Source organism: Budorcas taxicolor, chromosome X, assembly GCF_023091745.1.
Source record: "Budorcas taxicolor isolate Tak-1 chromosome X, Takin1.1, whole genome shotgun sequence".
Classification (NCBI taxonomy): domain Eukaryota; kingdom Metazoa; phylum Chordata; class Mammalia; order Artiodactyla; family Bovidae; genus Budorcas; species Budorcas taxicolor.
The window spans coordinates 13,898,839-13,926,553 of record NC_068935.1 but is presented as its reverse complement, the minus strand read 5'-3'; the positions used below and the strand labels follow the sequence as shown (position 1 = coordinate 13,926,553).

Here is a 27,715-nt window from a genome sequence, read left to right as displayed (position 1 = left end):
GACTCCTGCATTATAGGTGGATTCTTTTCCCCTGAGCCACCGGGGAAGCCTGCAAAATGGGTGCAACAACCCTAACTTATGTGCTGTGGGATTAACAGTGATTACTTTTGTGCAAGAGGAGTGGGGTGATATATTAGTTAAATCAAGGTTCCTCTTAAGAAAGGTATAGTCCTTTGTAAGGAAAATACTTGGATATGTCAGTTTTGGGGAAGGAGAAACTGATGGAAAGGACTGGAAGAGAACACATATGTGGCTAAATTGCTCTTTGTAAGAAATAAACATGAATAAATATTTGGAGGTGGGAGAGAAGAAAAAAGAGGAAGTGAGAGAAAGGAGAAAGGAATGAGAGTGGATGTATGGCAGGAGAATGGCATTTGCAAAGAAATTCCAAGTAGCAATGTAGTCAAGGACTTTTAAATACAGAAATGTCTAGCTATCACTTTTAAATTGTTTGTATCACTGTATGTCCCATCCATCTACCCAACCTTGATAAATTTGGTTACTTGTACAAATCCTTTATGTGAGTGGTTTTTCACAGAAATCCAGAAAGAAAAACATCATTCCCAATCTGCCGTGACAAAAAATAGAAAGCAAGGAGTTGCTAGAAAGCAATAGAAAGCAAGAAGATGAACTGGGGGTGAATCAAAGTTCATTAGGAGCCCAAATTCAGAACCAGAATTGGCCATGGGATTTTGAGCTCCCTTAAAATTCACAGAAATCTTGGGGAAGACACTGGGCTTTCCTGATAAAGGGTGGTATGGGAGCTGGAGCCAATTTTATCTGAGCTTGAAAGGACAGGCCGATCCTCTGTTGATAATGGCTTCCATGCACATATAGGGCAGGCCAAGCACAGGTTAGTTGTGTCTGAGTCTCCATTTGGTTAATATCTCTAACATGTTTTCCAGATGAGCCTGTAAATCCCCTCAGGCAAGGCCTGTGTCCAGAAATCCTCCTATTACTCTGTATTCCCCAGGATACAGGAGAGAAGGGAGATCAACAGGAGAAAGGTTAGGCCTTAAGTACTGACAACAAACACTATTATTATTATTGTGCTGTGTCCTAAGCTGAGGTGTGATGTGAATCCAAACCCCTAATCCCTGCATTGTGCAGCCCACCTCGGGATCAATCACATCTAGCCTTGCCCCAAATGATCTTCCCTAGTGCCGGGCATGGCTCAGGGGTCTGGTAAGGCTCACAAGATAAAGGAATTGGAGAACAGAATGCAGAGTAGAAGGTGTGTCCATAGGGAACTGTGATTTCTTTTTTGAGGTCTCCCTAGCAAGTTCTCTGGCTCCCTCCCCAGAAGCCAGCTTGACTTGCCATGGAAGATTGCTCTGGCTTATACGGTTGCCAGAATTAGCAAATAAAAATATAGGGCACCCAGTTAAATCTGACTTTCCAATAGATAAACAGTAAGCACATTCTTTAGTATAACTATATCCCAAACAGTAATTGGGAACGTACTCACCCTAACAAATTTGTTGTGGTTTATCTGAAATTCAAATTTAACTAGGCATTGAGTATTTTATCTGGCAAGCTTACTTGCCTGGGCATGGTATGTTAGACAGTAGAGGAAAGTAGGGTGGGGAGCTTTTGGAATTTCCTGTTCAGCAGCTTCAGCACTGGGAAATTGACACAGGCTCTTTCGCACAGGCTTCGAGGGAACTGCTTCAAGGATCATGCTTATGGCCATGCATGGGTGCGAGTGCTGATGTAGGTTGACCAACTTATCTCGGTTTGTCTGGGATTTACCCAAGGTTAGCATGGAAATTTCCACATATTGGGAAACCTCTTGCTTTTTGGCAAATAAAGACAGTTGGCCATCCTGGTGAGGATCATACTGATGGGAGCACGTGGCTGAATTGTTGAATGGCTGAATCTCAATATTTCTTCTCAGCATGGTTCTTGAGTCCATTTAAAAGATGAACAGGTTCCAGGGAAGTCTAGGAATCCTGGATCTGAAAGGTATTGGTTCCAGAGATCATTTAAGTTCAGACTTTGTTTGCTTAATGCTTATTAAACACTTCCAAAAATAATCTGTCACCTCCCCTGGTTATTATTGTTATTATTACACCTTAGCATAAGCACTGTGGTAATTATTTGATGTTCATTGTCTGTGTAATCTTCTCAATAACTCACTATTATTACTGTACCTTTTTGGAATGAAAAATTGGAAACCCAGAGAGTTTGAATTGCCCAAAGTCACAGAACTGGTATTTAGTGGAGCTGCTACTCAAGCCCAGGTGTGTCTGACTTCACAGTCTATGTTATTAATGAGCTCTCTATGATTAGAGAGCTCCTTTCATCTGGAAGGCCTCCTTGGTATCTTGCTAAAATCTTTCATGCTGCAATTCTATTAACTTCCTTCTTGTTTAGTTATTAACAGAGAGAGGACTGCTACTCCCAGGACTAGCCACGTTCTCCAAACTTAGATTTAACTGAGACAGCCAGCCCACCCCCGGCATCCCCCAGCTAATTTCATGATCCTTTTTGGAGGAAATTTGAGGACAGCTGGGCATCTCTTGCCCCAGAATGAAGAGCCCTGTTGGCTGGCTCTCTAGGCTTGTAGGGTAGGCTCAGTGGCACTTTCTAAGCCAGCTCCTTGGAGGGTGTCTCCATGGGCTGAGCATTGCACAGAGCTTCTGTGGCTGGGCAGCTGCAGTATAGCCAGGGTAGAGAGGACAAAGCAGGGAGGATTTGCTTTCCTTCCTGAAGGTTTGTGCTGCAGGGAGGAAGCAGAGGCTAAAGGAAGCTGCTGCCACTCTATCTTTTGAAACTCTTCCAAGAACTGCTGGATTCAGCCTGCGGAAATAATTGCAGTGCTTTAGAAAATTTGAAGGATTTTCAAGGATAACTCAAGGAGCATGTAAAACCCTCTTTGGAGGGTCCTCTGGGGAAATTGCTTCTTAGACTTTATGGTTTTGGACTAACTGTACTTAAAAAAAGAACCTGGTTCCCTCCAAGGGCCAGGGTATCTACATCCTAGGAAGGGGCAAGCCAGGATGGAGGAGTGCATTAACCCCTCCCTGCTAGGGATGCACGCATACCTATGGCTGATTCATGTTGATGTAGGGCAGAAACCAGCACAAGGAAATGGCAACCCACTCCAGTACTCATGCCTGGAAAATTCTGTGGATGGAGGAGCCTGGTAGGCTTCAGTCCATGGGGTCGCAAAGAGTTGGACATGACTGAACAACTTCACTAAAAATAAATAACAGCAACAAAAAAACCCTCCCTGCTTTGGGGCCTGGGGGAGGAGCAGAAGCTCCACAGAGCCTCACACAGCCTCAGCTCCAGGGCCCTGGGCGCTTGGGCCTGCCCAGTTGTCACAGAAAATCCCACAGCAATGGAGTTCCTAAGTGGGGGGGATGGGAGAGTGGTTGGGAGGCGGGGGCTCCCCATGGCCCAGCGCCTGCCACGTGCTACTCAGTGGCAGGAGGAGCCCATGCTGGTGGGGAGAGCAGCTGCCCAGGCTCAGCCAGGGATGGGGAGGAGGAGGTGGAAAGCAAGCCTCGGCTGGGGCAGGCGGGTTTCCCTGTGTAAGGCATCTTCTCTGTTCTGGCCCCATGATCTGTGCTTACCTGGAGTATGTAGGAAGCACAGATCCTCAGTGGCTCAGACAGTGAAGAAGCTGCCTGCAATGCTGAAGACCCCAGTTGGATCCCTGGGTCAGGAAGATCCCCTGGAGGAGGGCATGGCAACCCACTCCAGTATTCTTGCCTGGAGAATCCTAGGGACAGAAGAGCCTGGTGGGCTACAGTGCATGGGGTCGCAAAGAGTTGGACACAACTGAGTGCCTAACACTTTCACTCTTTGCAGAATATGTTCTTAGCAGGGATAACTGAGGCTCCCCTTCCTCTCCATCCTGGATGCTGGCACAGTTCCTTAAGGAAGGCATCCCAGCCTCGAGGGTACACAATGTGCTCCATAGGAGCGAGGCTTTGGGTTGAGGTATTGGTACAGCCCACCTCTGTTGTAACAGGTGGTGTTGACTCCTTTGAACAAGCCAAGCAGCCACGGCTGAAGGGCTTAGCCTGGCTTCTCTGAAGGGGCAGTCAACTTTGATGATGATAGAGGGGGCAGAATCATATTTCTGGCATCCCGGGCAGCAACTTTGAAAGGAGAAAGCCTGAGAATCTGCCTGAGGGGGTGGCTTCCACTGCAGGCATAGGCCTCACTGTTCTTGGGGCCAGCAGCAAGGCAAGGAGCGGCCTTGTTCCTCTCGAAGGTGAGGGAGTGGCCTCTTGGCCTGAGGAACTTTCTCTCATTCAAGGGCTCACGTCTTCTCTTCCCATGGGGAGCAGGCAAGAGCAATCCTCCTCTCTCCTCCAACTGTGCCTCAGAAGGGGTTCCTGGGGGTCCTCTCCTGCGGCTGGAGGCAGCTGGTGCTTCAGAATAGGTCAATGTTGTGGAAACACAGGCAGCTTGGGTGTGTGGGGGGAGTAGGGGCTGGCCAACTTGCCATGGTGAGGACTTCTCTCTTGTGATCTCTTAGCATCAATGGAGCAGACTCAAGGGGCCTGCAGACTGCTGTCCCTCAATCTGCCTGAAGCACATTTCAAATGAGATTTTCAATAGAAACACTAAGACATGCATATAATTACAATTGTCCCTTGGTATTTGCAGGTGACTGGTTCTAGGACCCACACAGATACCTAAATCTGTAAATGCTTCAGTCCCACAGTCAGCCCTCAGAAGCCCCTAGTTTCCACAGTTTCCACACCCATGTATTCAACCATTCACAGTGGTTGAATCCAAGGTTGTGAACCCGAGGATACCAAAGGCTGATCACAAAAGTGCAGAGTGAAAATCTCCTTCTTACTCTTATCAGGTTATGTGAATCCTCCCAGGAATAGCAGAGATCGCTCTTGAAAATGTTCTTTTTTTCCCTGAGTTTGTTTCAAATTAACCATAATGACTCCTCTTTTCTGACCTCATGTTTAACCATACACAAAGTAGAGAAAATAGTATAATGAACCTCCATGTCCTCATCACTCAGCTTCAGTAGTTTTCAGCATTTAGCCAATGTTATTTCATGTAACTATAATTTTGTGAGGGAGGAAAAAAATCCCAAGCATCATGACATTTCACCTGTAAGTATCTGGCTATGCATCTCTAACTGCTAAAAGATTCTTTCCCAAAACATAATTACCATGCTATTAGGGGCTTCCCTGGTGGCTCAGTGGTAAAGAATCCACCCTCATTGCAGGAAGCACGAGTTCAATCCTTGGGTCAGAAAGATTCCCTGGAGGAGGTCATGGCAACCCATTCCAGTATTCTTGCCTGGAGAATCTCCATGGACCGAGGAGCCTGGCGGGCTGCAGTCCATGCGGTCACAAAGAGTTGGACATGGCTGAGCAACTAAACAACAACCCTGCTATTATCATACCTAACAAGTATAAGAAGGTTCTTAGTATTAACTAATCCCCAGTGATTGATTTTGAATCCCACTGATCTACAGAGTTCACTCAACTTGCCATGCCTCAAGTTCTAACGTGGGCCCTCTGCTTAGCCTGAGAAGTACAAAGGGTTGGAGACTTCGGCCATAGCAGCCGGAAACCTGTCCATGTTCCCCCTGGCTGTTCTTATTCAGGCCAGAGGCTTTCCGTGCAGACATCTTTTTGGAGCAAAACAATTTTCCAAGCAACTTCTAAGGCTGTCAGAGTTTAGAGAGGCATTCTCTAGAAGTGGTTCTGTCCCTTGCTTCCTGGGTGGTGTTGGGAGAGCTGTGTCTGTACCTCATCAGCAAACTGTAACAAATAATGTTCATCCTCAGAAGTTAGGTGCGTATCTGACAGCCAAGGATAGTAGTAGTGTTTCTGCTGCACTCAGAGATTGTATCAAACGTACAGCACTCTCCAGGGACCACTGTACCAAGACTGGGTGAGTTTTCATGTTCATGAAGGTGGACTATGTGGACAACTGATTTCTGCATGTCGCTAGTAGTTGTTTGATGCTCCCCAGACACTCATTTCCTGAGTTTATTCATCTGACTGTTCTGGCTTCCAGACTACCCCTCACTGTATTCTAAGCCACGGACATCTCCCCCTCACAAATGCACATCCAGCTCACCGCACCCCCCCCCCCCATTTCCTCCCACTCCATGCCAGCTCAATGTATGTGACATCTCTGGCCCTCAGTTCTCTTTGCCAGAAAAGCAAGGTCAAGCCGATCGGCATGAAGTTGGGTGTGGAAGGTTCTAGTTGCAGGTGCTTTTGTTGTTGTTTAATCGCCTAGTCGTGTCTGGCTCTTTACGACCCTATGGACTGTAGCCCGCCAGACTCCTCTGTCCATGGAATTTCCCAGGCAAGAATACTGGAGTGGGTTGCCATTTTTTTTCTCCAGGGGATCTTCCTGATCCAGGGATCGAACCTGCAGCTATTGCTAGAGAAAGGCGAATTCTTTACTGCTGAGCCACCAGGGAAGCCCAGCCACAAGTGCATAGGATATATTGCCTGCCAAGCAGCCTCAGTGCCAGGGCCAGAAAAGCTGTAAGAATAAGCCACTTGCCTTTTGAAATTTGGTCTGGGAAGACATTATCTTGGGGAGAAGCAAAGCCTCAGCTCCAGAAGCCCCAGTGTTAGTAGGTGAGTTCAAGCTTTCACTGATACTGTGCCTTCTCTGTTCCCCTTTATGATCTTTTATGTGGACACGGAGGAGTGGCTCACCAGATTGGGTACTTGAGCCCTTATTTACTTTCCTGGGAGAAATTCACTGGAATTCCCTGAATTTCAGAGTTTGGTTTGTATAATGGAGAAAAGAGAACACTCTTGTCCCATGGCTTTCAAGAATCTGGTACTGTGTGATCACACAGCAGAGAGGGATGTTTTATCTAAGCATTTGGAGTTATTTGCAAGAAAGCTGCATGACCGAAGCAAGCAATGATCAAGGAGGCCCAGATCTTTGGAGGTACCATCAGAAGTGCATGAAGCAAACTGTTTATGAGTTTCATACAATCCTATATTGTTCTCACAGGCACCCAGTGCAGGCAGTAGGCTACCACCAAGAAGACTGGTATTGCCCTCTAGGGGAATCCCTGGGCACTGCCAGGGATCCAGCTGGACTCTGGAGAACATTTTGCCTGCAGAACCACTGGAAACAGAATCACAGAAATATGTGGAGTTGGATAGATTAAAAAAAAACCCCACTTGGGGACAGAAGGAAAAAACCCTATAAGAGCTGTGGGAAAGGCTCAGGAGAAGAGTGGTGAGTGGCAGCTGAGGTAGAATGTCAGGCCCTCCAGAGCCACTGTGACACACTAGATCCTGGAGAGCTGGGAACCTTAAGGCACTGGGGCCCATGAACATGACACAGTCACCTGGCTGAGCCCCTTTACCATCCCAGGCATAAGAACCAGGGAGACACAGGAAGACATGCTCCATCAAGGGGCATGGCGAGCGAAAGAGAGAGACAGAGAAAAGCAGTGACAGAGCTGGAGAAACAGAGACGCTGAGAGATTGAGACCTGGGGAGAAGACAAAATGAATAGTGAGGCAGGAGAGTTGAAGGGAAGAAGAGAAATGTGTATTAAGGGGAATGCAGTTGAAAAAAAATCGGTCTCTGTGAGTTTATCAGGAGCACATCTTTTCTTCCCAATAGCTTAGCAGTCCCCAGGGCTGCTGGTAGGAGTCCAGGAGCAGATTTGTGAAACGCCCAGGCTGAGTGATTTCCCTTGCATGTAGAAGTGTCTCACCTATTCAAGCTGAGAAAAGCCATCTCCCTCATCGTATCAATCAGAGGCCTTGAAGTCTGGACACAGCTCCTGCCATCTGAGAAGCGAAGGGCACACATTTGGTGACTTCTTCTTTTTGGACCTCCCTCTCCTCCAGAGTCATTCTCTTGACAGCATCCATCCAGAAGTTAATTGTTGGCACAGTCCCACAGCAGGCAGAGTCCATGGCTAGAGAACAGGGCTGGTGAGGTCAGAGATCCTGGGACCGTCTGCCATCAGGCGTATGGCCTTAGTCTGGCCTGCTCCAGAAAACCACTATTATATGGTTCTGCCAAAGGAGCAGCATTTACAGGGATCCTTTCTCCTTGGGGCTGGTATAAGAGCAGAGGCTCTAAAGTTCTAGATCCTCTGCTCAATTACGGCAAGACTCAGGAACCTGGGGTACCCACAGGGGCATTTGCAGAAGACTCACCAATTTCCTAACAGCAGAGCCCAAGCTAGAAATGTGACCAAGGTCTCAACTCAAAGAGACAACTGTAAGACACAATTTTGCCTCTGTCCCCTCGTAGAAAGATTCTAGGCTCTGCTCAATACCTCCTTCTTCTCCTTTCTTACCTCAAGGCAAAGCCATGGGGAAAATTAGGAAGGGAGGGCATACCTTACTTCCCTGGAGCTGTAGGGTAATCCTCCACTTATACGTCAACCAGTTTCCTCAAAGGCCATCCATGGGAGGATGCAAACCTCAAAGTCAAGAGAGTTGTGTCTCTCTGAGGCTCCTGAAGGGCTAGGGAACACAAACAAGCAGTTTGATCACTTCAGTTCAGTTCAGTTCAGTCACGCAGTCGTGTCTGACTCTTTGCGACCCCGTGAATCGCAGCACGCCAGGCCTCCCTGTCCATCACCAACTCCCGGAGTTCACTCAGACTCACGTCCATCGAGTCCGTGATGCCATCCAGCCATCTCATCCTCTGTCGTCCTCTTCTCCTCCTGCCCCCAATCCCTCCCAGCATCAGAGTCTTTCCCGATGAGTCAACAGTGGTTAAGATTCAGTTCTTTTAGAAAACCTTCCATACACGAATCCCACCTAGTCTCGGGCACTCAAATACCATCACAGTCTTTAGAAATAATTATTATTAAGTTTTGTATATTATTATTTCCTTGATTTGGCTATTTTTCTTCATGCTTCTTTCTCTGAGGCAAGGACCATATTTCTTTCCCCTTCCCTCCACCCTCACTGACAACCATGGCTTTACCACAACCCACTCCTTGCCTCTCATCTGGATACAGCTCTCTCATGACACTCTCTTCTGAGGGTCGGGTAGTGACTATCTAATTCCCAGGTTGTGTTCTGTCAAAGTCAGTTACCTTCCATGGAGATCACCCACATCCCCAACTCTTGCCTTTCTTTTAGCCTGTTCCGTGAACCTGCACAGCGTGTCTGCTTGCCCCCTCCCTGGGTCTCCGTTACCCTGTCTGTAAAATGATTACAATTCTAGCTTTCTCCAGCTTGGTCAAAATCTGTTCGAGGAATCAACAGCTTGTGTTTTGTCCTCATTCAGTTGAAACCAGGAAGGATTTGGAGGAAATTATTTTTAAAAGACAATTTTTTTCTCTATTGTGTTTCTAAAACTGGAATGGGAAGAGTTGGGAGAAGCAATTATTTTCTAAAGAGTGGGGGGGGAGGGTAAAGGCGGGTAGGGTCAAGGGCAGATAGGCGTGAGGGGTGGTGTTGGGGCAGAGTTAGAAGGACTAGGAGGTCACATCTAGGCTTTTGACCCTGACTGCCTCACCAGGGCTAACACCTTCATGGCCTCTGACACTTATGCTGCCACATCTCATACCAAAATAGACCCAAGGATCAGTTGGAGGATTGCAGGACCTCTTTCTTTCATTTCCACCCCCAAACCACATTTCCAGATGTCTCTGTAGCAAAGCGAAATTCCACATAGGCAAGCCTTAGGGGAGGGGGGAAAAGAAAAAAAGAAAAAGAGACGATTGGCACTGAAAAGCAGAAACAGAAGATGGAGGTCTTAGAGAAGGGAGTATCCTGAGGAGGTGGGGACAAGGGGAGGAGAAGGGGAGGAGGAGAGGAGGAGGAAAGTGGGCCTGTCCCTTTAAGGGGGTTGGCTGTCAATCAGAAAGCCCTTTTCATTGCAGGAGAAGAGGACAAAGATACTCAGAGAGAAAAAGTAAAGGACCGAAGAAGGAGACTGGAGAGACCAGGATCCTTCCAGCTGAACAAACAGACTAGCCAGCCGGCTACCATTGGAGTCAGAGTCCCAAAGACATGGGTGAGTTTCAAAAACTTTAGATTGGAAGATTCAAAGCCAGAGCATAGGAATTTGCAAGAACTTTGGGGTTCAGAGTTTCTAATGGTTGAAATGAATTGTGTTCTGGCACTTGTTTTCTTTTTCATTCCTTAGCACGCAATTAGATTAACTCCTTGTCTGCTGTACTGAGAATGATGCTTTATTGCCAAAGAACTCCAGCGACACATGGAGAGTCCCACAGGTCCTTGGAGAGAGTGTCTGCAGGGCTGGACGTGGTCATGTGTCCTCCTACCCCCTTGCTTTCCTCTGCCTTCTCTTTTCCCCTGGTCCCCATGTACTGGTAATGGCCTGGTCAGCTGACATCCTTGGTTCTGCTGGAGGCAACTCATGTTGGCTGGCTCTCAGCTGTACAAAATGACTGCTTGCTTGAAACAAAATTTGGACCCTGTGGGGCATCAGAATGAAATTGGGTGTCATAGATTCAGGCTTCGTCATGGCTGAGGAGGCCAATGTCAAGTTCAGGAAGTGAAAATAAAGTCCTCAATGGCTTTACCATAAGGAAGAGATATGGGTAGGGCTGTGTGTGTGTGTGCGCACGCATGCACCCGTTTGGGTTACCATATCTAGTAAATATTACAGACTTAGCTTTCCTGAGGGCATGACTCAGATTTTAAATCCCTGCTATGACAAGGAGGGACCTCAGGGCTCTTGCTGACTTGACTGAGTCCTGAGGGCATCTCTGTAGAGAGAAGCTACATGGTCTGGTCTCTTGTAGTGTCCGCTCAGTGCAAGATGTACAGAGCACAAGGATTTTTGTCCATACAGGAGGCCACAGAACCATGTAGACATTGCTCACACTTGCCAAAACAAGAGCAACAGCTTGAATGTGTCCTAAATGAAATGAGAATCAACTGTCCTGTGTATTCACCATCAAATGCATTACCCAGAAGGTTCCAAAAGCATCTACGGAGATGGGTTTTCAACTATATTAGGCTAGTGTCAGTTTTTAGGTTGTTTCATCCTGAAACACTGAGAGAGCTCTTGAGGCATGTATTCAGGCAAGATAATTAAGGCATGAGCACTGGACTAGAAGTGAACATAATGAGGTGCGAATCCCAGATCTGCTACTTATGAACTTCGTGACATTGGGTAGGTTGCTATGAATTATTACTTCATCATCTGGAAAATAGGGATAATGATAATTGCTTTGTCTAATTTCAGAGTTATAAAAATAAAAAATAATATGTCGGAGTCCTTTGAAAATGGGCAACCTCTGTAACAGTTGTAAATAATAATAATACTAATTATTATACAATGATGCATGTACAGGCTGTCTCTTATTCTTCCTGAAGTGATTGAGCTTTCTTTGCATGTACTTTGTGCACTTGGGTAAGAATTGTCCAATCAAGTGGGGCCAGATGAGAGGTGAATATTGCAAGAACTCAATTCCTGTCCTAGGTAATGTCAAGAACCTTACCTGAAGTCAGGGCAGCTGATTGGGTAGGTTGTGAATAAAAAACAGAGAGGGAGTAAGGAAGGATGTTGAATACAACTTCCTCAGGGAGTAAAAGCCCTGAGGAAAAGACAGGAAAAATCAGGTGACCATAGGGACATTTTCCTGTTACAGAGGCTGAATGATTTTCTCCAGGGAAGATTATTGCAGATGAGGGCACAGCCGAAGCTGTGTATGGGATCTCTTATTCTGAGGGTGAGCCATACTTGGGCTAGGTGCACATGATGGAGTAGCCATTATGTTCTCAGTTATGCAATAGCAAAGTATTGATATTTCAAATACTTTGTGAGTATAGACCATCTCTAGCAAGGTACTGGACTGCTACTGCTTCTGACAGGGAGTGTGTTGCTGTCTAACTATTGCACTAGACAAATTATATCATAGAATCTGGGATTGGACTGGAAGGAACTTTAGAAGCTGTCTGAGCTAATTCTCAGTGCAGAATTCCCTTCTCCAATGTTCCTACAGCTTCTTCTTCATCATCCCCAGGAACAGGAAGCTCACTACCTCCACCACAGAGAATCAAGTAGGATCGGAAATGAGGAGGAACAGGGAATTCTGTAGTGTTCACACAAAAGATTTACAAGCGACATGGTAGTTCATTAAACCTTTTCCTGATTTGGGAGAGGGATGTTCCAAATGAGTCCTTCGGATAACAATGGAACTGGAAAAGAGCCAAAGAGCAGTAGCTGATTATTCTCTGCTTAGCAACACAATGCCATTACTGAACAGCAAAATATTGGCTCTTGCAAAGCCTGATGTCTGAGAACAGTGGCTGTTACCCTGGTAACCAGACTATGATGCTTCCCTCCAAAGGTGGCTGTTTGCTGAGCAGTGTAGTTTTGGCTGGCTCACAGTGTGAGTGCAGCCCAGGCAAAAAGTGTGGAGGCAGAGCAGGGGTCCAGGTTTTTACAAAACGCTTGAAGACTAACTGAATCTCATCATGATGGCAAGAAGGCTGCAAGAGTGCCAGGAGCTAAAAAGAAAGCAAATGAAAACCAGCACATGCACTTACTTTTCCTAGAGACACTGACTAAAATGACCATATGCACCCTTCCCCACCCCACTCCTCACCTCGGCCTGGCAGAGCCAGAGGAGAACCAGGCAGATTGAAAGGTCTGCTCTGCTTCAAGGGCCTTTTGCCCTGGCTTTCTGCTAGGAAAGCCAGAAATTTACTCAATAAGCTGCCAACTAGAACTACGCTCTCAAATCTCTCTGAGTAATAAATAGACCCAAGAAACCCTTGAGAAATGGGTAGGAGGGAAAATACAGTCTCCAAACCCATGAAAGCAGAACCCTAGCCAATGGCATCTTTTCCCCTTGTTGTGTGTTATCTTGAAGCCTTGAAAACCATCCCCAGGGTTCTTGGTTTTAAAAGAAAGCAACAGTAGAAATGCCCTCCATGCCCACAGAACTTCAGGTCCAGAAAACATCAAGTTAGGGCAGTAAACTGATTGGGAAAGATAACAGCAGCCTTGGCAGGTGAATAGAGTAGCTTTCCCTTCCCTTCCCACTGTCAGGGCCTGCCCAGTGTCAAGCTCTCATCAAAAACCCCTTGGTTATTTTAAAATGGTCCTAAAGGTGATCACTCAGCTCTGCACTGGCCTCTGAGCTTTCTGCCAGGCCAGGCTCTGGAAAGGAGTCAGTGACATCCCAAGGAAGAGAACAAGGTTCTCTAGATCAGCTTCACACTGCAACCAAGGGAAGAGGAGGAATTGGTGGGAGACTAGCCTAAGGAATGAAGTATGGAAACTGTTGTCTCTCAGCTTAGTGCCAGTTGCTTCTCTTGCACTTTCCCAGAAGTGGGCAAAGTGAGGACAACATGTCAGGGAGAGAGTTTAACAATCCAGTCTCTACCCCAGCCTCCCAATGTTTGGGTACAAGTTGGCATACATCAATGCACGTGTGCACCCATGCATGTGTGCATGTGTGAGTGTGTGCGTTTGGGGGAGGAGTAGGGAATATAGGAGACAAAGTGGTCCAGATGCTGTTGCCATGGTGATAATAATATCTTTTCAAAGAGGAGGCTGCCTTTCATTTTTATTTAATTATGTCTGCATGACTTGACTGTCTAGCAAGCTTGGATTTTCATGGCCCAGTGGCTACAGAGCCCCTTTCCAGCTCTTGAACATGGTATAAGTGCTGATTTCATGTAGGAAAGACAAGATTACAAGCAGGGTTTTGTCTGATCTGGATAAAGCCAGAAGCAGAAGTCTTTGTCTCTGGCATCTCCTGATGATTGTTGTTTTACTCCTAGAACCCACCCATTCATCCCCAACCATTCCTGGTACCAGTCACGGCTGCTCTAGCATCTTGGCCCTGTCAACTGCGACAGGTCCTGATCAAGTGAGCCTCTGTTCATGGGGTGAGGTTAAGGGGTGGGTTCTGGGAGGAGGGCAAAACTGTAGCTCAGATTAGAGACTTAGAGAGATGGGGCCAGTTTTTCACTCAATGAGCCTGCCTGTTGTTTAGCTCTATTGTATAGGGTTCTTCTATCTCTCCCTTTGTCAGCTGGATTCAAGGGACAGGCTGGGATTTGTGCAAGGCACAACTGGTCTCTTTCTATTATCCCTTTTGATCAAAGACCTTCCTTTCCTCCCTTTGATGGGTTCCCAGATTCAAACTGAATTTCCGTCATGGAGCTCGTCCTTGAAGCATGCCCAGGGCATGGGAAAGGAGGGAGGGCTTGGGAGCTCTTGGCTCCTGCTTAAAGAGACAGCATGAGGATCAACCCAGTATCTTGGATAGACAGAAATCTGGACGAGAGTCACAGCAGTCCTGTTGATCCTTGTCAGATTCCTGTGAAGAGCATTAATGAGAAGGACTTGAAGTTCTGTCACAGATTGATTAGTTTGGGGAGTTCGCAGATACATCTAGCCAACACTGAATATCTTCCCTTTGCTTATGTTTTGCCCACAGGGCTTGGTTATACACATTTTAACACTAGATTGTAGGTAGCTTTGGTCTTTGATTTGCCGATATGTTTGTTCTCCCCAAGACTGAAAGGTCTTTGAAGGAAAAGACTGGGCCTTATAGTTCCCTTTTGTTTCCCACAGTATCTAGGTTATTGCCATATGCTTAATAATTGTACCGGATGCAATGAATGGAAAGGAAAACCCTGGGCAAGGTCATTATTTTTCTGTATGATCTCTCATCAAAGTCAGGTGGTTTAGGGACTTCCCTGGCAGTCCAGTGGTTAAGACTTTACCTTCCAATGCAGGGAGCGCAAGTTCAATCCCTGGTCAGGGAGCTAAGATCCCACATCCCTAAGAGCCAAAACCTTCAAAAACACATAAAATAGAAGCAATATATTATAACCAATTCAGTAACGACTTTAAAAATGATCTATATAAAATCCTTTAGAAAAGGTCAGGTGGTTTAATTCAATTCAGTTGCATTGGGTAATATTATTGCTATATAGTTCTTTTCTGCCAACTCCACCATGTTGCAGTCAATACTTAGCCTGGAAATGTATGTAAGAATGTTTCCTGAGAGGCCAAGGAGGTTCTATAGAATCCTTCATGGCCTTCCTGAAACAAAACGGTACCTTTCCAACCATGAAGTCTTCTGAAATGGAGACCCTTTGGCTTTAGATTATTGTTCACACACCCCCAAATCAAAGGGAACCCAATGAACCTTTCTCAGAATGTTTTGATTGTAAACTCCTTTGATGGCACAATTTCTTGCATGTTCTGAGTTTTTCCCAGTTGGAATCCAAAATTTGATTTTTTGCTTGGGCTGACTGGTAGAGATTCTTCACTTCTGCTGAACTTAAATGCCCTCAGAACAAACATTTCATTTCAATGTGAAGAGATGGACATCTTATGCTGATATTGTTGAACTATTTATAGCTGAAGAGTGAAAGATATACTCAGGGCCATTTAATTTCAACTCCCAGTTAGAGACTCATTAAAGCCTAGGTCTTTCTTGTACCTTGCTTCGAGTGACAGTAAAACAGAAAAGGGGGTGCTAAGTTATTTGAGTTCTAAGAAAATGGAGGAAAAATGGATTGAAGAAGAAAGACTATCAGTGGATGATTCAGAGTTGCTCCCAAGGCTTAGCCCTTTATCACCCAGTAAGAACACTATATATGATACTCTCTGATTATTTGGATGATACAGGGATCAGATAGACTAACGAGGCTTCCCCCCCTGATCTTTACAACCCTGGAGGGGGCATCAGCTGAAGCTTAGAGTGGAATTCTATTTCGTTAGCAAGAGTTCAAGTTTTTTCATTCCTGATCTCACTTGCACCACCATTTTAGCCCTTTCCAGGATAAAAAAAGGTGGGGTGAGTCAGTGGGCACAGGACAGTCACTTTCTAGGGAGGATGGTTCTCCTTACTCTGGGCTAAACAAACAGTTCTTCCATTGTTCCCTGGGTCTGACCCCCTTCCCACCCCCAGGCCTGGAGGCCCCTGCAGAATACCAATGAGGCTCCTAAGATCTCAGGGGAAAAAACAAGGCTTCTTTGTCCAGGGGAGCTATGGAGGGTTCTGTCCAAGCCCTGACCCTGTGCTGGGGAGAGAGGGAACAGTGGGGTCATGCACTTTCCCCTCCCTCCACCCCCAGGCTTCAGAGACCTTCTTTAGTAGAAGATTCTAAGAGTTTGGGAGTGGGGAAGATTTGGATAGGCAGAGAAGGAAAATGGCAGCACTGTTTATTTCCAAGCTCTTTTTCTTGACTTACAAGATGCATCTAGTATCCTGACCTGTTAAGAAAGAGGAAGATTGATATCTGAATGTTTCCTGGGAACAATAATCAATTTCAAGTGCTGTGTTTTTCTCTCTGGTTTATACGTGCGTTTATGTGGATGTTTGCATTCATGCATGTGCCCCTGCTCTGGCACAAATGTGTACATGTGGGGACACACACACACACACACACCCCATGCACCAGCTCTAATGAACTCTCTTACCAAGCACAATTCGTACAAAGTAAACTGTGCCTCCACTTAGAGCAACAAAGCCACAGACTGATTGCTTTCCATAGAGGCCAAGTTTTCTGACAGCAGGCCTTCAGTTCTTAGAGAAGGGAGGAAATGCAGTTCTGCTTCAAATGTTAGCTTCTTATTTTGCTTGGCTTGGGCTTCTATGCCTCATCTCTGGGGTGACACACAAGAATATCGGGAAGAGGCTCTTTGAGCACCAAGGAAGGGCTGTCATTTTAGGGGACAGTGGGTAAGAGGACTCACTTGTGGCCCTGAGAGCAGAGACAAATGCCTCTACCTCAGCTTTCTCACGATAGAAAGAATTTGGTCCTTCAGAATCTGTTCACATGGACATAGTTCAGGAACATCTCAGATGGTCAAGCAGTAAGGGGTAAAAAGAAACTGTACTAGCATTAAGAGAGTCATGCAAAGGATTTTCCTCGTCCCTGGCATTAAAAAGATGAGCTTTGGATAAAGTCCAAATCTAAAAGTCAATACAATGCATTTTATTTGTGTAAGGAGTTTCAGCATGCTTTCCCAAAATAGCAGCTTCTTGGCACATTTGCTATTTATTTACGTGTGTGTATGCACACAAATAATTAATATATGCATATAGTATATCAACCCTGAATATTCATTGGAAGGACTGATGCTGAAGCTCCAATACTTTGGCCACTTGATGAATAGAGATGACTCATTGGAAAAGACCCTGATGCTGGAAAACATTAAGGGCAGAAGGAGAAGAAGATGACAGAGGATGAGATGTTTGGATGGCATTATCAACTCAATGAACATGAGTCTGAGCAAACTCTGGGAGATAGTGAAGGACAGAGAAGCCTGGCATGCTGCAGTCCATGGGGTCACAAAGAGTCGAACACGACAGTGACCGAACAGCAACAATGCATATAATATATACAAAATAATTCATATATCATATCTATATGATATGTGAATAGATGGATAAAATTAATGTATATATAACATCTTTCCTGAAGATTTTCATTTCTTTCACCTTTTGGGGTTGTGGCCAAGAGGCTAGAAGGTGCCTTTCTCATCATCTACTGGACGTTTGTTGTTTCACTCCACATGACACCTTAGAGCTCAAGGCTTGTACTTGGGACACAGCTACTCTCAGAACCTGTGACTTCTTACATGCCCTTCCTGTTTCTCAGCAACACTTGCATGGAGCCTGGGGTACCAGATCTGCGGAATTTCAGAGCTCAGCATTTTAAGACACCTGTATTCCCAGGCCCTAGTGTGTTTTGTCATGCCAGAAAGACATTTCATGCTTTGTTGACTTTGTATAATGTCTCTTTGTAGTTGTTTTGACAGAACTCCAGGGTAGGACTAAGGGTGGGGACACTGGCCAAACTGTAGCATAGGAGGACAAGTCAGCCATGCACAGTGTCCCCAAATCATTCAGCCTGTATGTTTACTACTGTGAATAATAGTCATCCTCCCGTGAACATCTCCTGTCCTCTGCCAGTTCCCTCCTTTCTTTGGAGTGCTCTCCAGACATCCAGACTAAGAAGAATCAAGCATTCTGTGCCGCAAATGCAATGTTCAGAAATACCCAGGAACATGCAATTTCAGTTTTCCCACCTGAAATGCTCTTTCAGGGTCAACTCTTGTCTGACAATATCAATATTTCTACGAAATTGGAAGGGCATTTACCCTTTGTAACCATTTACTAGGCTGCCTGAAACTGTTGGTTAAAAATGTCAGGTCTACCTAGCTTATTCTCCTCCATAGACAAAAATGTCCCCATGGCAGAGTCTATGTCTTTTATATGTTCACACTCCACGTGACACCTAGCACAATGCTGGGCACATAGTAAGTACTCCATAAAAGTTGATAAATGGCAAAAACAAACAAATCAGAAGGGTAAGAAAGGAGGGAATGAGAGCATCATCTTTCTAGCAGCCTACTTGAAAACTGATTACTCAAAAACTCATGGACATTTTGGGAATTCAAGGCAAGGATTTATCTTCAAGAATGGAACAAAATATGGTTGGGGGAGTCAGTCTCACACTCCCCAATTCTGAGGTTCTAGACTTTCCTGCTTTTGGTCTCTGAGGTGACTCCTCCTCCATCTCTGCAACCATGCATGTGAGCACAGGGCCTGGTTGGGCTGGCAGAGAGAGATGAGTGCTGAACTATGTATTGTACATCCCTGACTGTTTGCCCTCCTTTTTCTTCAGGCTTATTAGAGTGCTGTGCAAGATGTCTCGTAGGGGCCCCCTTTGCTTCCCTGGTGGCCACTGGATTGTGTTTCTTTGGGGTGGCACTATTCTGTGGCTGTGGACATGAAGCACTCACTGGTACAGAAAAGTTAATTGAGACATATTTCTCCAAAAACTACCAGGACTATGAGTATCTTATCAATGTGTAAGTACCTACTCTCCCCCACCAATCCTGTCTGTCTTGGAGACACAGAACTCATCAGTACCTTAGTGACTAGTAGGGGATTGGTGTGGAGCCAGACAGAATTCCTGGGTCTTCCTTCTTTTTTAAAAAACATTTTTTATTGGGGTATAGTTGCTTTACAGTGTTGTGTTAGTTTCTGCTGTACAGCAAAGTGAATCAGCTATATGTATACACATATCCCCTCCTTCTTGGACCTCCCTCCTACTCTCCCCTGCCATCCTACCCATCTAGGTCATCATAGAACACAAAGGTGAGCTCTCTGTGCTAATAGAGCAGCTTCCCACTCGCTATCTATTTTACACATGGTAGTGTATATATAGTGAAAGTGAATATATATATATGGGGCTTCCCAGGTGGTGTTAGTGGTAAAGAACCTGCCTGCCAAGGTTCTTGGTTGGGAAGGTCCTGGGTTGGGAAGGTCCCCTGGAGGAGGGTGTGGCTACCCACTCCAGTATTCCTGCCTGGAGAATCCCCATGGACAGAGGAACCTGGCGGGCTATGGTCCGTAGTGTCGCAAAGAGTTGGACATGACTGAAGCGACTTAGCACACACACAGTGAGTATATATGTCAATCCCAATCTCCCAATTTATCCATCCCTCCCCCCACTCTATGTCCACACATCTGTTCTCTATTTACGTCTCTATTTTACGTCTCTATTTACGTCTGTTTACGTCTCTATTCACGTCTGTTTACGTCTCTATTCCTGCCCTGCAGATAGGTTCATCTGTACCATTTTTTCTAGATTCCACATACACACATTGATAGGTGTGCAGATTCCACCTATAGCACATCTGAAGTCCTAAATGAAGGAGAAGTGCCACATTCAGGGGAGGATGTCTGGCCGCCTGCCACCTCACTCCTAACCACACCCCCTCCACCCCTGCCCTTGCTTTGTCTCACATGTTCTCCCTTCTGCTAGGTAGGGTTCACATGGACTGAGCTGGAGCCTCTGCAGTGGTCCATATAGAGAACTTGCGGGAGGCAGACTGATGAGACAAGAGGCGGGCCGCAACGCTTGTTTCACCACACCACTTGAGTGTGCTCTGGCCCAATACTAAGCCTCTCCTGTTTCTAGAGCAAGTTAGGCTCTATTTCCTTCATCCGTCTTCCTTCTTACCTAGCTCCTCTCTCCTCTCTCTTCTGAGGGAGCATCTCTGAAGGGTCAGGCCAAGGAAAGTAGGGTCCCAGTTCTTCAGGTCACAGGGTAAGCCAAATGTGGGGGAGGAGCATCTTCTTTTACTTCAATGAGTGTTAGTTGCTCAGTCATGCCTGACTCTTTGTGACCCTGTGGACTGTAGCCCGCCAGGCTCCTCTGTCCATGGGATTCTCCAGGCAAGAGTACTGGAGTGGGTTGCCATGCCCTTCTCCAGTTACTTCAATAAGTACAAGGTAGACGCCTAGAGGAAGCACCTAGTGATTGCCCTAAACCAACTCTAGCCTTGTTTAGGAGCCTATTCAAGAGTCCAACTGACTTATGCGGCAAGGGAACCAGGCCCTCCATGCGTAAGATTTTCTGGCTTTGTGTTATCTGTTAACACAGGATCCATGCTTTCCAGTATGTCATCTATGGGACTGCCTCTTTCTTCTTCCTTTACGGGGCCCTCCTGCTGGCCGAGGGCTTCTACACCACCGGCGCAGTCAGGCAGATCTTTGGCGACTACAAGACCACCATCTGCGGCAAGGGCCTGAGTGCAACGGTAACAGGGGGCCAGAAGGGGAGGGGTTCCAGAGGCCAACATCAAGCTCATTCTTTGGAGCGGGTGTGTCATTGTTTGGGAAAATGGCTAGGACATCCCGACAAGGTGATCATCCTCAGGATTTTGTGGCAATAACAAGGGGTGGGGGACAACTGGGCATGAGTCTGTGGCCTCATCCCCACCCAAGGCTGGGTCCTCTCTAGGGGCCTGGCTTCTGAGTGAGGACCTGATGGCTACGGCCAAATGAGAAGGTCAGGAAGAACGTGGTGCCCAGCCGGCTTAGCCTCACTTTTCAAAATGTCCCTAGAAAATTTCATCTCAAAGGGGAAAGCCTGAGTTCTGTGGGGTGCTTCATACAATCAGACCATTTCTAAGCCATCTACTGGTACCTCTTTGATCCCTTCCTAGCTGGGACCACAACAAGAACAGATCTGACTGCCTAAGAATTTAAAATGTTACTCAGTGGATTGAGATGTAGGTTCCTGATCTGAGAGGGAGGGTGGATCATAGAAATTGACTCCGAGATGGAATCCATACTATTCTGGGATCCTACATTGTTGAAGGTCCCAGAGGGAACTGGCATAGATCTGCATGTTTAAGGCCTTATCTGTCAGAGGGCTATTATGCTTCTAGTGAGGTACACATTGGTTTCCAGCCTCTAGAGTTAAAGACCATTTGGGGGCTGAATATCTGGGGGTTGTGCTGTTATCTTTTGTGGCTAGCAGTTGGCTTAGAAAGGTTTTTGGATTGGAAATTGAAATCTCTTATTGGCTTTGTTCAATAACTAGGGATCCAAAGTCCTTTGACAAGGGACATTTTCTAAGCTCAGCCTAAGGCATTTAAATGGCACGACTTTCTTTCAAGATCTTTTTTGATTTCTTCACACCTTTTCTGTCGAAACAATCTCCCGAAGCCTTTCTAACCCAGGGGTCCTCCTCACTCCAACCCCCACCCATTCTCCCCCTCCCCGTCATTACTTGGGGCCAATTCTCTAGTAGATAAGATACTGCCAATGACATTTGGCAAAGGTGCCCCGCTTACTAATTTTATTTGGCGGAGATCCCTGAAATCTGGTTTCATGTCTGGCACATGCCATTCCAGGATCTCTTTGTTTACATTTCAATGTCTGCAGACTGACACTGATTTCTAACCGCTCCATGTCAATTGTTTTAGTTTGTGGGCATCACCTATGCCCTGACCGTTGTGTGGCTCCTGGTGTTTGCCTGCTCTGCTGTGCCTGTATACATTTACTTCAACACCTGGACCACCTGCCAGTCTATTGCTGCCCCCAGCAAGACCTCTGCAAGTATAGGCACTCTCTGTGCTGATGCCAGAATGTATGGTGAGTTAGGGCGGCTTGGCTCTCCTACTCACTATCGAAGCCTGATATATTTGGCTCTTAGGCTAAGGAGGGTGGTAATTATGGGGAGAAATAAGAAGTATGGATGCTTGGATCTTAGTTCGTTAATCCCTTTCCACTGAAACCAGAGAGATTTCTTCCCTGAGAAGGGAACTTGTTGGAAGTGGTGGCAGTTTCCTTAGCTGTTTGCACTCCTCTCTCTTAGTTGACTGCTGTTCTGAAACCAGAAGCAGCCCATTTCAATAACAAACAGAAAATTTTGCAACTGTTCAATACCACCTTCTATTTTTTGAGTAAATCTTTAGAAAAGAAAATCCTGATAATTAGTAGGACCCAACTTTTCAGCCAGGATGATTAAAGACGGAAGAAGTTCTCCAGGTAACCCCAAAGCTCTGTGAAGCTTACCTTGTGATATTTGTCTCTTACTTAGGTGTTCTCCCATGGAATGCTTTCCCTGGCAAGGTGTGTGGCTCCAACCTTCTGTCCATCTGCAAAACAGCTGAGGTGAGTGAGCCACTGGGTTATTTTACAGTCAAATCGCCCAAACTGTAACATTTCTACCCATCTTGGATTTTTAGGACTGCAGTTTCTCTTTGCTGGGTTTTGAGTTAGCAGATTGCCTTCTATGAAATATCGCCTGAGCCAGTGAGCGTATACATGGTAAAATATCTAGTTTCCTAAAAACAGCAGATAAAACCTTCCATTCTAAGGCTTCCTCTCTTAAAAGAGAAATTTGTAGCTTTAGGTAAAGATAGAGCTTAATGGCAAAATCCCCCAAGTGAACATTTTTATTCTTAAAAACCTTATCAAGGAAATGAGTTGTGCATAGATATTCATAGATTTTATAACACAGATTTCGTTTGGAACTTCTCAATCTCATTTAAAAAGAAAGTACATTTGAAAAAGGATAACACTGTATTGAAAGTGGATATTATGCACAAATGCAGCAGGGGAATAAAAGGAAGGAAGAAGGCAGTAAACTATTTCTTTGAAAGCAAAATGTTTTGGGATCCCAGGCACAACCGTGGGGAACCAGTTGATTATTTGGGAGGACTATATTATTTTGTGAGTATTCTATGTTCTGGGTGCTATGGGTACACAGAAGAATGGGAGGCCTATACTCTGGGATGTGATAAGTTAGTTAGAGACGCCAAATTAGCACACACAAAAATATCAGCACCTTCTGAAAGTTGCGCTTCACAATCTACAGCACAGCTGATTTTTGCTGTTGCAAGACCCAGTTCTTCTGCATTTTCTTACAGTTCCAAATGACCTTCCATCTGTTTATTGCTGCATTTGTGGGGGCTGCAGCCACACTGGTTTCCCTGGTGAGTTGTCTTTGAATGATCTTGGCAAATAAATGGTCCTGGGATAGCTTGGAGACAGCTATACTGAAAGGTAAAAAGATAGATTCCTTCTAAACTTGAAATGCTGGTGAGAAGCTCCTGGGCAGAGACGGCAGAGTATGGAGACTATGTCTTTCTACTTTGGGTTGGCAAGGCAGAAAATTTTCAAAAATGAGATAGGAACAAGCAAAGTGATATGAGGGAAGAGGAGGAAAGAGATTTGTGGTCAAGAAATAAGATATTGGGACTTCGCTGGTGGCTAAGACTCTGAGCTCCCAACACAAGGGACCTGGGTTTGACCCTGATCAGGGAATTAGACACCACATGCCACAACTAAGAGTTCGCATGCTGTTGCTAAAGATTCTACAAGCTGCAACAAAGATCAAAGATCCCATTTACTGCAACTAAGACCTGGCACAGCCAAATACATACATACATACATAATTTAAAAAAGAATAATAAGATATAGCATTTACAGAGCATGTAACATTGCCAAGTGCTTTGCAGTCAGAAATTATCGTTAATTCTTAACACATCCTGGTCAGATCAGTGACAAGAACACTGAGACCTTACTAAACGTGATTTTTTTGTAGCCTGGAATTCTATATACCATAAACAGAAATCCATCTGGGATGCCTTCCAAGGGATTTAGTTACTCTCCTGAAAATACTGGAAGGACCTCTTAACACTGCTAGAATTGTTATTATTGATGGTGTTATGGCACAGTGTCAATGTCACGCCTTCATTATTAAGAACACGGGGTACTGAATAAGTGTTAATCTACCAAGAATCAGCTTGCAGCACTCCTGGCTCCCACCACTGAGGGTTTTCTCCAGAGCTGACTTGTTCCTCATCTTGTGAAATACATGGCTGTATTAAGTGGGAGAAGGTTGTGCTGCCCAGTGGGGCTATGCCTCTACAGGAAGTCTAGATCCCTCAGACATACATATATGATGATGGCAGAGCCCAGGTAGTGTTGATTTCCCTGAGGAAAACTCAGTGCTGGGCAGAGCAGAGGTGTGGAAAAAGTCCTTGTCAAGTTGATTCTCTGGGCCTGTCTCATGGAGGACGTCTAGTCAAGCATACAGGGCAAAAGCCTGAATGTGTTCCTTTGTGCAGAATATGTTTTTCTTTATTTACCTGTGATTTTATTTCTACCCTTCCTCATTCCCAAAAGGACTGGAAGAGAGAGAGCTGCCTTTTCTACTCTCACGAGTCTTCTCTCTTCTCTTCCCTACAGCTCACCTTCATGATTGCTGCCACTTACAACTTTGCCGTCCTGAAACTCATGGGCCGAGGCACCAAGTTCTGATCTCCTGTAGAAATTTCCCTTTCTCTAATAGCAAGGCTCTAACCACACAGCCTACAGTGCTGCGTCTCCCATGTTAACTCTTTGCCTTTGTCACTGACTGGCCCTCTTCTTACTTGACGAGTGTAACAAGAAAGGAGAGTCTCACGGTGATTAATGTCTCTGCGGATTCTCCCCTCTTATGTACCTCTTTTAGTCATTTTGCTTCATAGCTGGTTCCTGCTAGAAATGGGAAATGCTTAAAGATGGTGACTCCCCAACTGCAAGTCACAAAGAAGTGGAGGCTCTCATTCAATTTTCAAGCATCTCCTGAGGACCAGGAAGTGTTTTCTTCTCAAAGGGCACTTCCACTGATGAAAACAAAGTGGAAAGAAAGATGTTCAGGTAGAGAGAAGGGAGGCACCTGTCCCCGTTGCCATCTTGGGAGCCAAATATATTCTCTTTGGTGTACAAAACCGAGAACTCACTCCAGTCTCCCTAGTACCACTGAAGAGAGAAGAAGAAAAAAAAAAAAAAGAATGCCAGCAAAACAATAAGAGCATTTGCCCAAATCTACCTATTGCAGCTGGGAGAAGGGGGTCAAAGCAAGGATCTTTCTCCCATAGAAAGAGAGCACTGACCCCGATGGCGATGGACTATTTAAGCCCTAACTCAGCCAACCTTACTTATAGCATAAGGGAGAATAGTGTTTGTGTAGACAAAGGGGGCGCTTGGCCTTATACCTCGTTAGAGAAGAGAAACAGGGTGTAGTCAGCATCTTCTTAGTCCCTTCTCCCTGATAACAGCTACCATGACAACCCTGTGGTTTCCAAGGAGCTGAGGATAGAGAGAAACTAGTTCATATGAAAAATAGACTGGCCTAACGAGCAGCAGTTGCTAGTGGCTAACGGTGTAAACCGGGCCAGCCCTCTGGTAGACACAGGATAGATAACTTTTTGGATAGCATGTCTTTTTTCTGTTAATTAGTTGTGTACTTTGGCCTCTGTCATATCTTCACAATGGTGCTCTTTTCATGGGGTATTAGCCATTCAGTCATAGCAGGTGATTTGAAGATCTTGATTTGTTTCAGAATGATGCACATTTCATATTTTCCAGCTTGTATATCACTTGTTTGGGGTTGTACCAGAAAGGTCTGGAGAATGATTCTTTGATTATAATTCTCTAACAAATGAAAATTGGACATTAAACAACACAAATGATACGTAAAATTGGCTAGTTCTTTCATCTGTTGGGATTTTTGACCAATGACTCCGTTCTTTGCAGAAACAGATTTGGTGAATTCGAATCTCAGTTTGAGTAACCTATCTGATTGTCCTTTCTAGGTGGTGGGAGATAATTTGATTTAGTAATGTTACCTTGGTGTGTTAAAGAGTTAGTTTTAACATACAAGTTATTCTCTCCTGGTGCAGATCATGTAACTAAACGCACCAGCCATTGGCTATTCTGTTGGTAAGGTTCCTTGGAAAAGGAAAGGGGGAAAGAGTTTGAAACCCAAATAGCTCCCAGTTTCAGTCTTCCCTCTCTGTGCTTGGGTTTTAATGTTGGGTTAAAAAACAAAAAGCTGATTGGTCTTTATCAAGGGAAAGATTTTACGAGTCTGACTGTAGGCGGCTCTTTTGATGTAGAGTGGTTTTGTTTTCTCCCCCGAAGTGGTTTCAACACATTTAAGGAGATGTAAAATCGTTACCAAAAAAAAAACACTTGATATTTGTTTTCAGCAAAGTATACAATATAAGCTTCCAGGCTGCATATAGGGAGGAGATGGAAAAGGTTCTGTAAGAAACCAATCAAGATCAAGGAAAGTGAAGTAATCCATACCTTGTGTTTTGTTTTGATTTAATAATATAACAAATAACCAACCCTTCCCCAAAAACTTTCTATGTATACATACACACATATACACATACACACAGAGTTAATCAACTGAAAGTGTTTCCTTCATTTCTGATATAGAATTTCAATTTTAACATGCATAAAGGATAAACTTTTAGAAACTTATCTTACAAAATGTATTTTATAAAATTAAAGAAAATAAAATTAAGAATGTTCTCAATCAAACAACTGTGTCTTTTAATTGAATTGTTCTGTTTGACCCCACAATAGCAGTTCAACTAATTGTACCTTGAGTGTGCTTTGTTCAAGGACCTCATTTATTTTTCAGGTCATCCCAAGTCATTCTGACAACAATTTTCTGAAATAAAGAGTAAATAAATCACTTCTATTTTTATAGTTGGAGACACTAAGAAATAGAGGCAAGGTAAATTACCACAAATAACCAGTATATATCTGGGCTTGGACTAGCACTCACTGAGATCTTGATGCTAATTCATTGCATTTTAGGGTTTCTTTTCTCTTAGAAATTGGGTTTCAGAGTGTTCTACAAATTCAGAGTTAAATATGGCTACTTCTTTTCTATGACAATGGGCTTCCCTTGTGGCTCAGCTGGTAAAGAATCCACCTGCAATGTGCGAGACCTGGGTTCAATCCCTGGGCTGGGAAGATCGCCTGGAGAAGGGAAAGGCTACCCACTCCAGTATTCTGGGCTGGAGAATTCCATGGAACTGTACAGTCCATGGGGTCACAAAGAGTCGGACATGACTGAGTGACTTTCACTGTTATGTGACAATAGTGCCCCAGCCCTGGTGTGTATAGGATTCAGTTATTGTTAACTTTTTTTTGAATTGTTTGTATATTCCAATAATGAACACTTAGTGCTTCATGCATGAGTAATGCTTAGTTTTATATGAGAAGTACTGGGTGAAAGGTTTAATGTATGGGCAGAACAGATAAAGTAAAGGCAATGTAAATTTAAACAATCTGTGGCAGGGCAGTATTAAGTTAATAAGTAGCACATGCTATCCCAATGGTCCACTCACTAGCCCACTTAGGACACAGCATTCAATCCCTGTCACAACCCTAGGCTAGAATTTGGCACTCTAACGACCAGCCTAAAGAGCTGGCAAGGAGCATCATCAGAGAGAAAAGAGAGTCTAGCTTGGGGGCAACAAGATATTCATCAGTTAAGGAGCTCTGTACAAAAGTAGCTTCAATGTAATCTCCTGGTTTCTGCTTCACTGCAATTAATATTCTGCAAGCAAGGCTGGTTGGATGACTTTAAGACAAAAAGAATAAAAATATGAAAAGGACTTATTTTTAGACACTGGCAAACAAGGACAGAGCACCATATTTTGGA

At 44.9% G+C, this 27,715-nt stretch overlaps 1 protein-coding gene across 1 annotated transcript; it reads left to right on the top strand.

Moving 5' to 3' along the window:
- Positions 1–9,894: 9,894 nt before the first annotated feature.
- Positions 9,895–24,568, top strand: PLP1 (proteolipid protein 1). Its single transcript, XM_052663549.1, has 7 exons — positions 9,895–9,962; positions 18,584–18,770; positions 20,351–20,507; positions 21,681–21,849; positions 22,298–22,371; positions 23,130–23,195; positions 24,454–24,568. Exons 1-7 carry the CDS (start codon positions 9,959–9,961, stop codon positions 24,523–24,525), a joined length of 729 nt encoding a protein of 242 aa, XP_052519509.1. The 5' UTR covers positions 9,895–9,958; the 3' UTR covers positions 24,526–24,568.
- Positions 24,569–27,715: the final 3,147 nt, after the last annotated feature.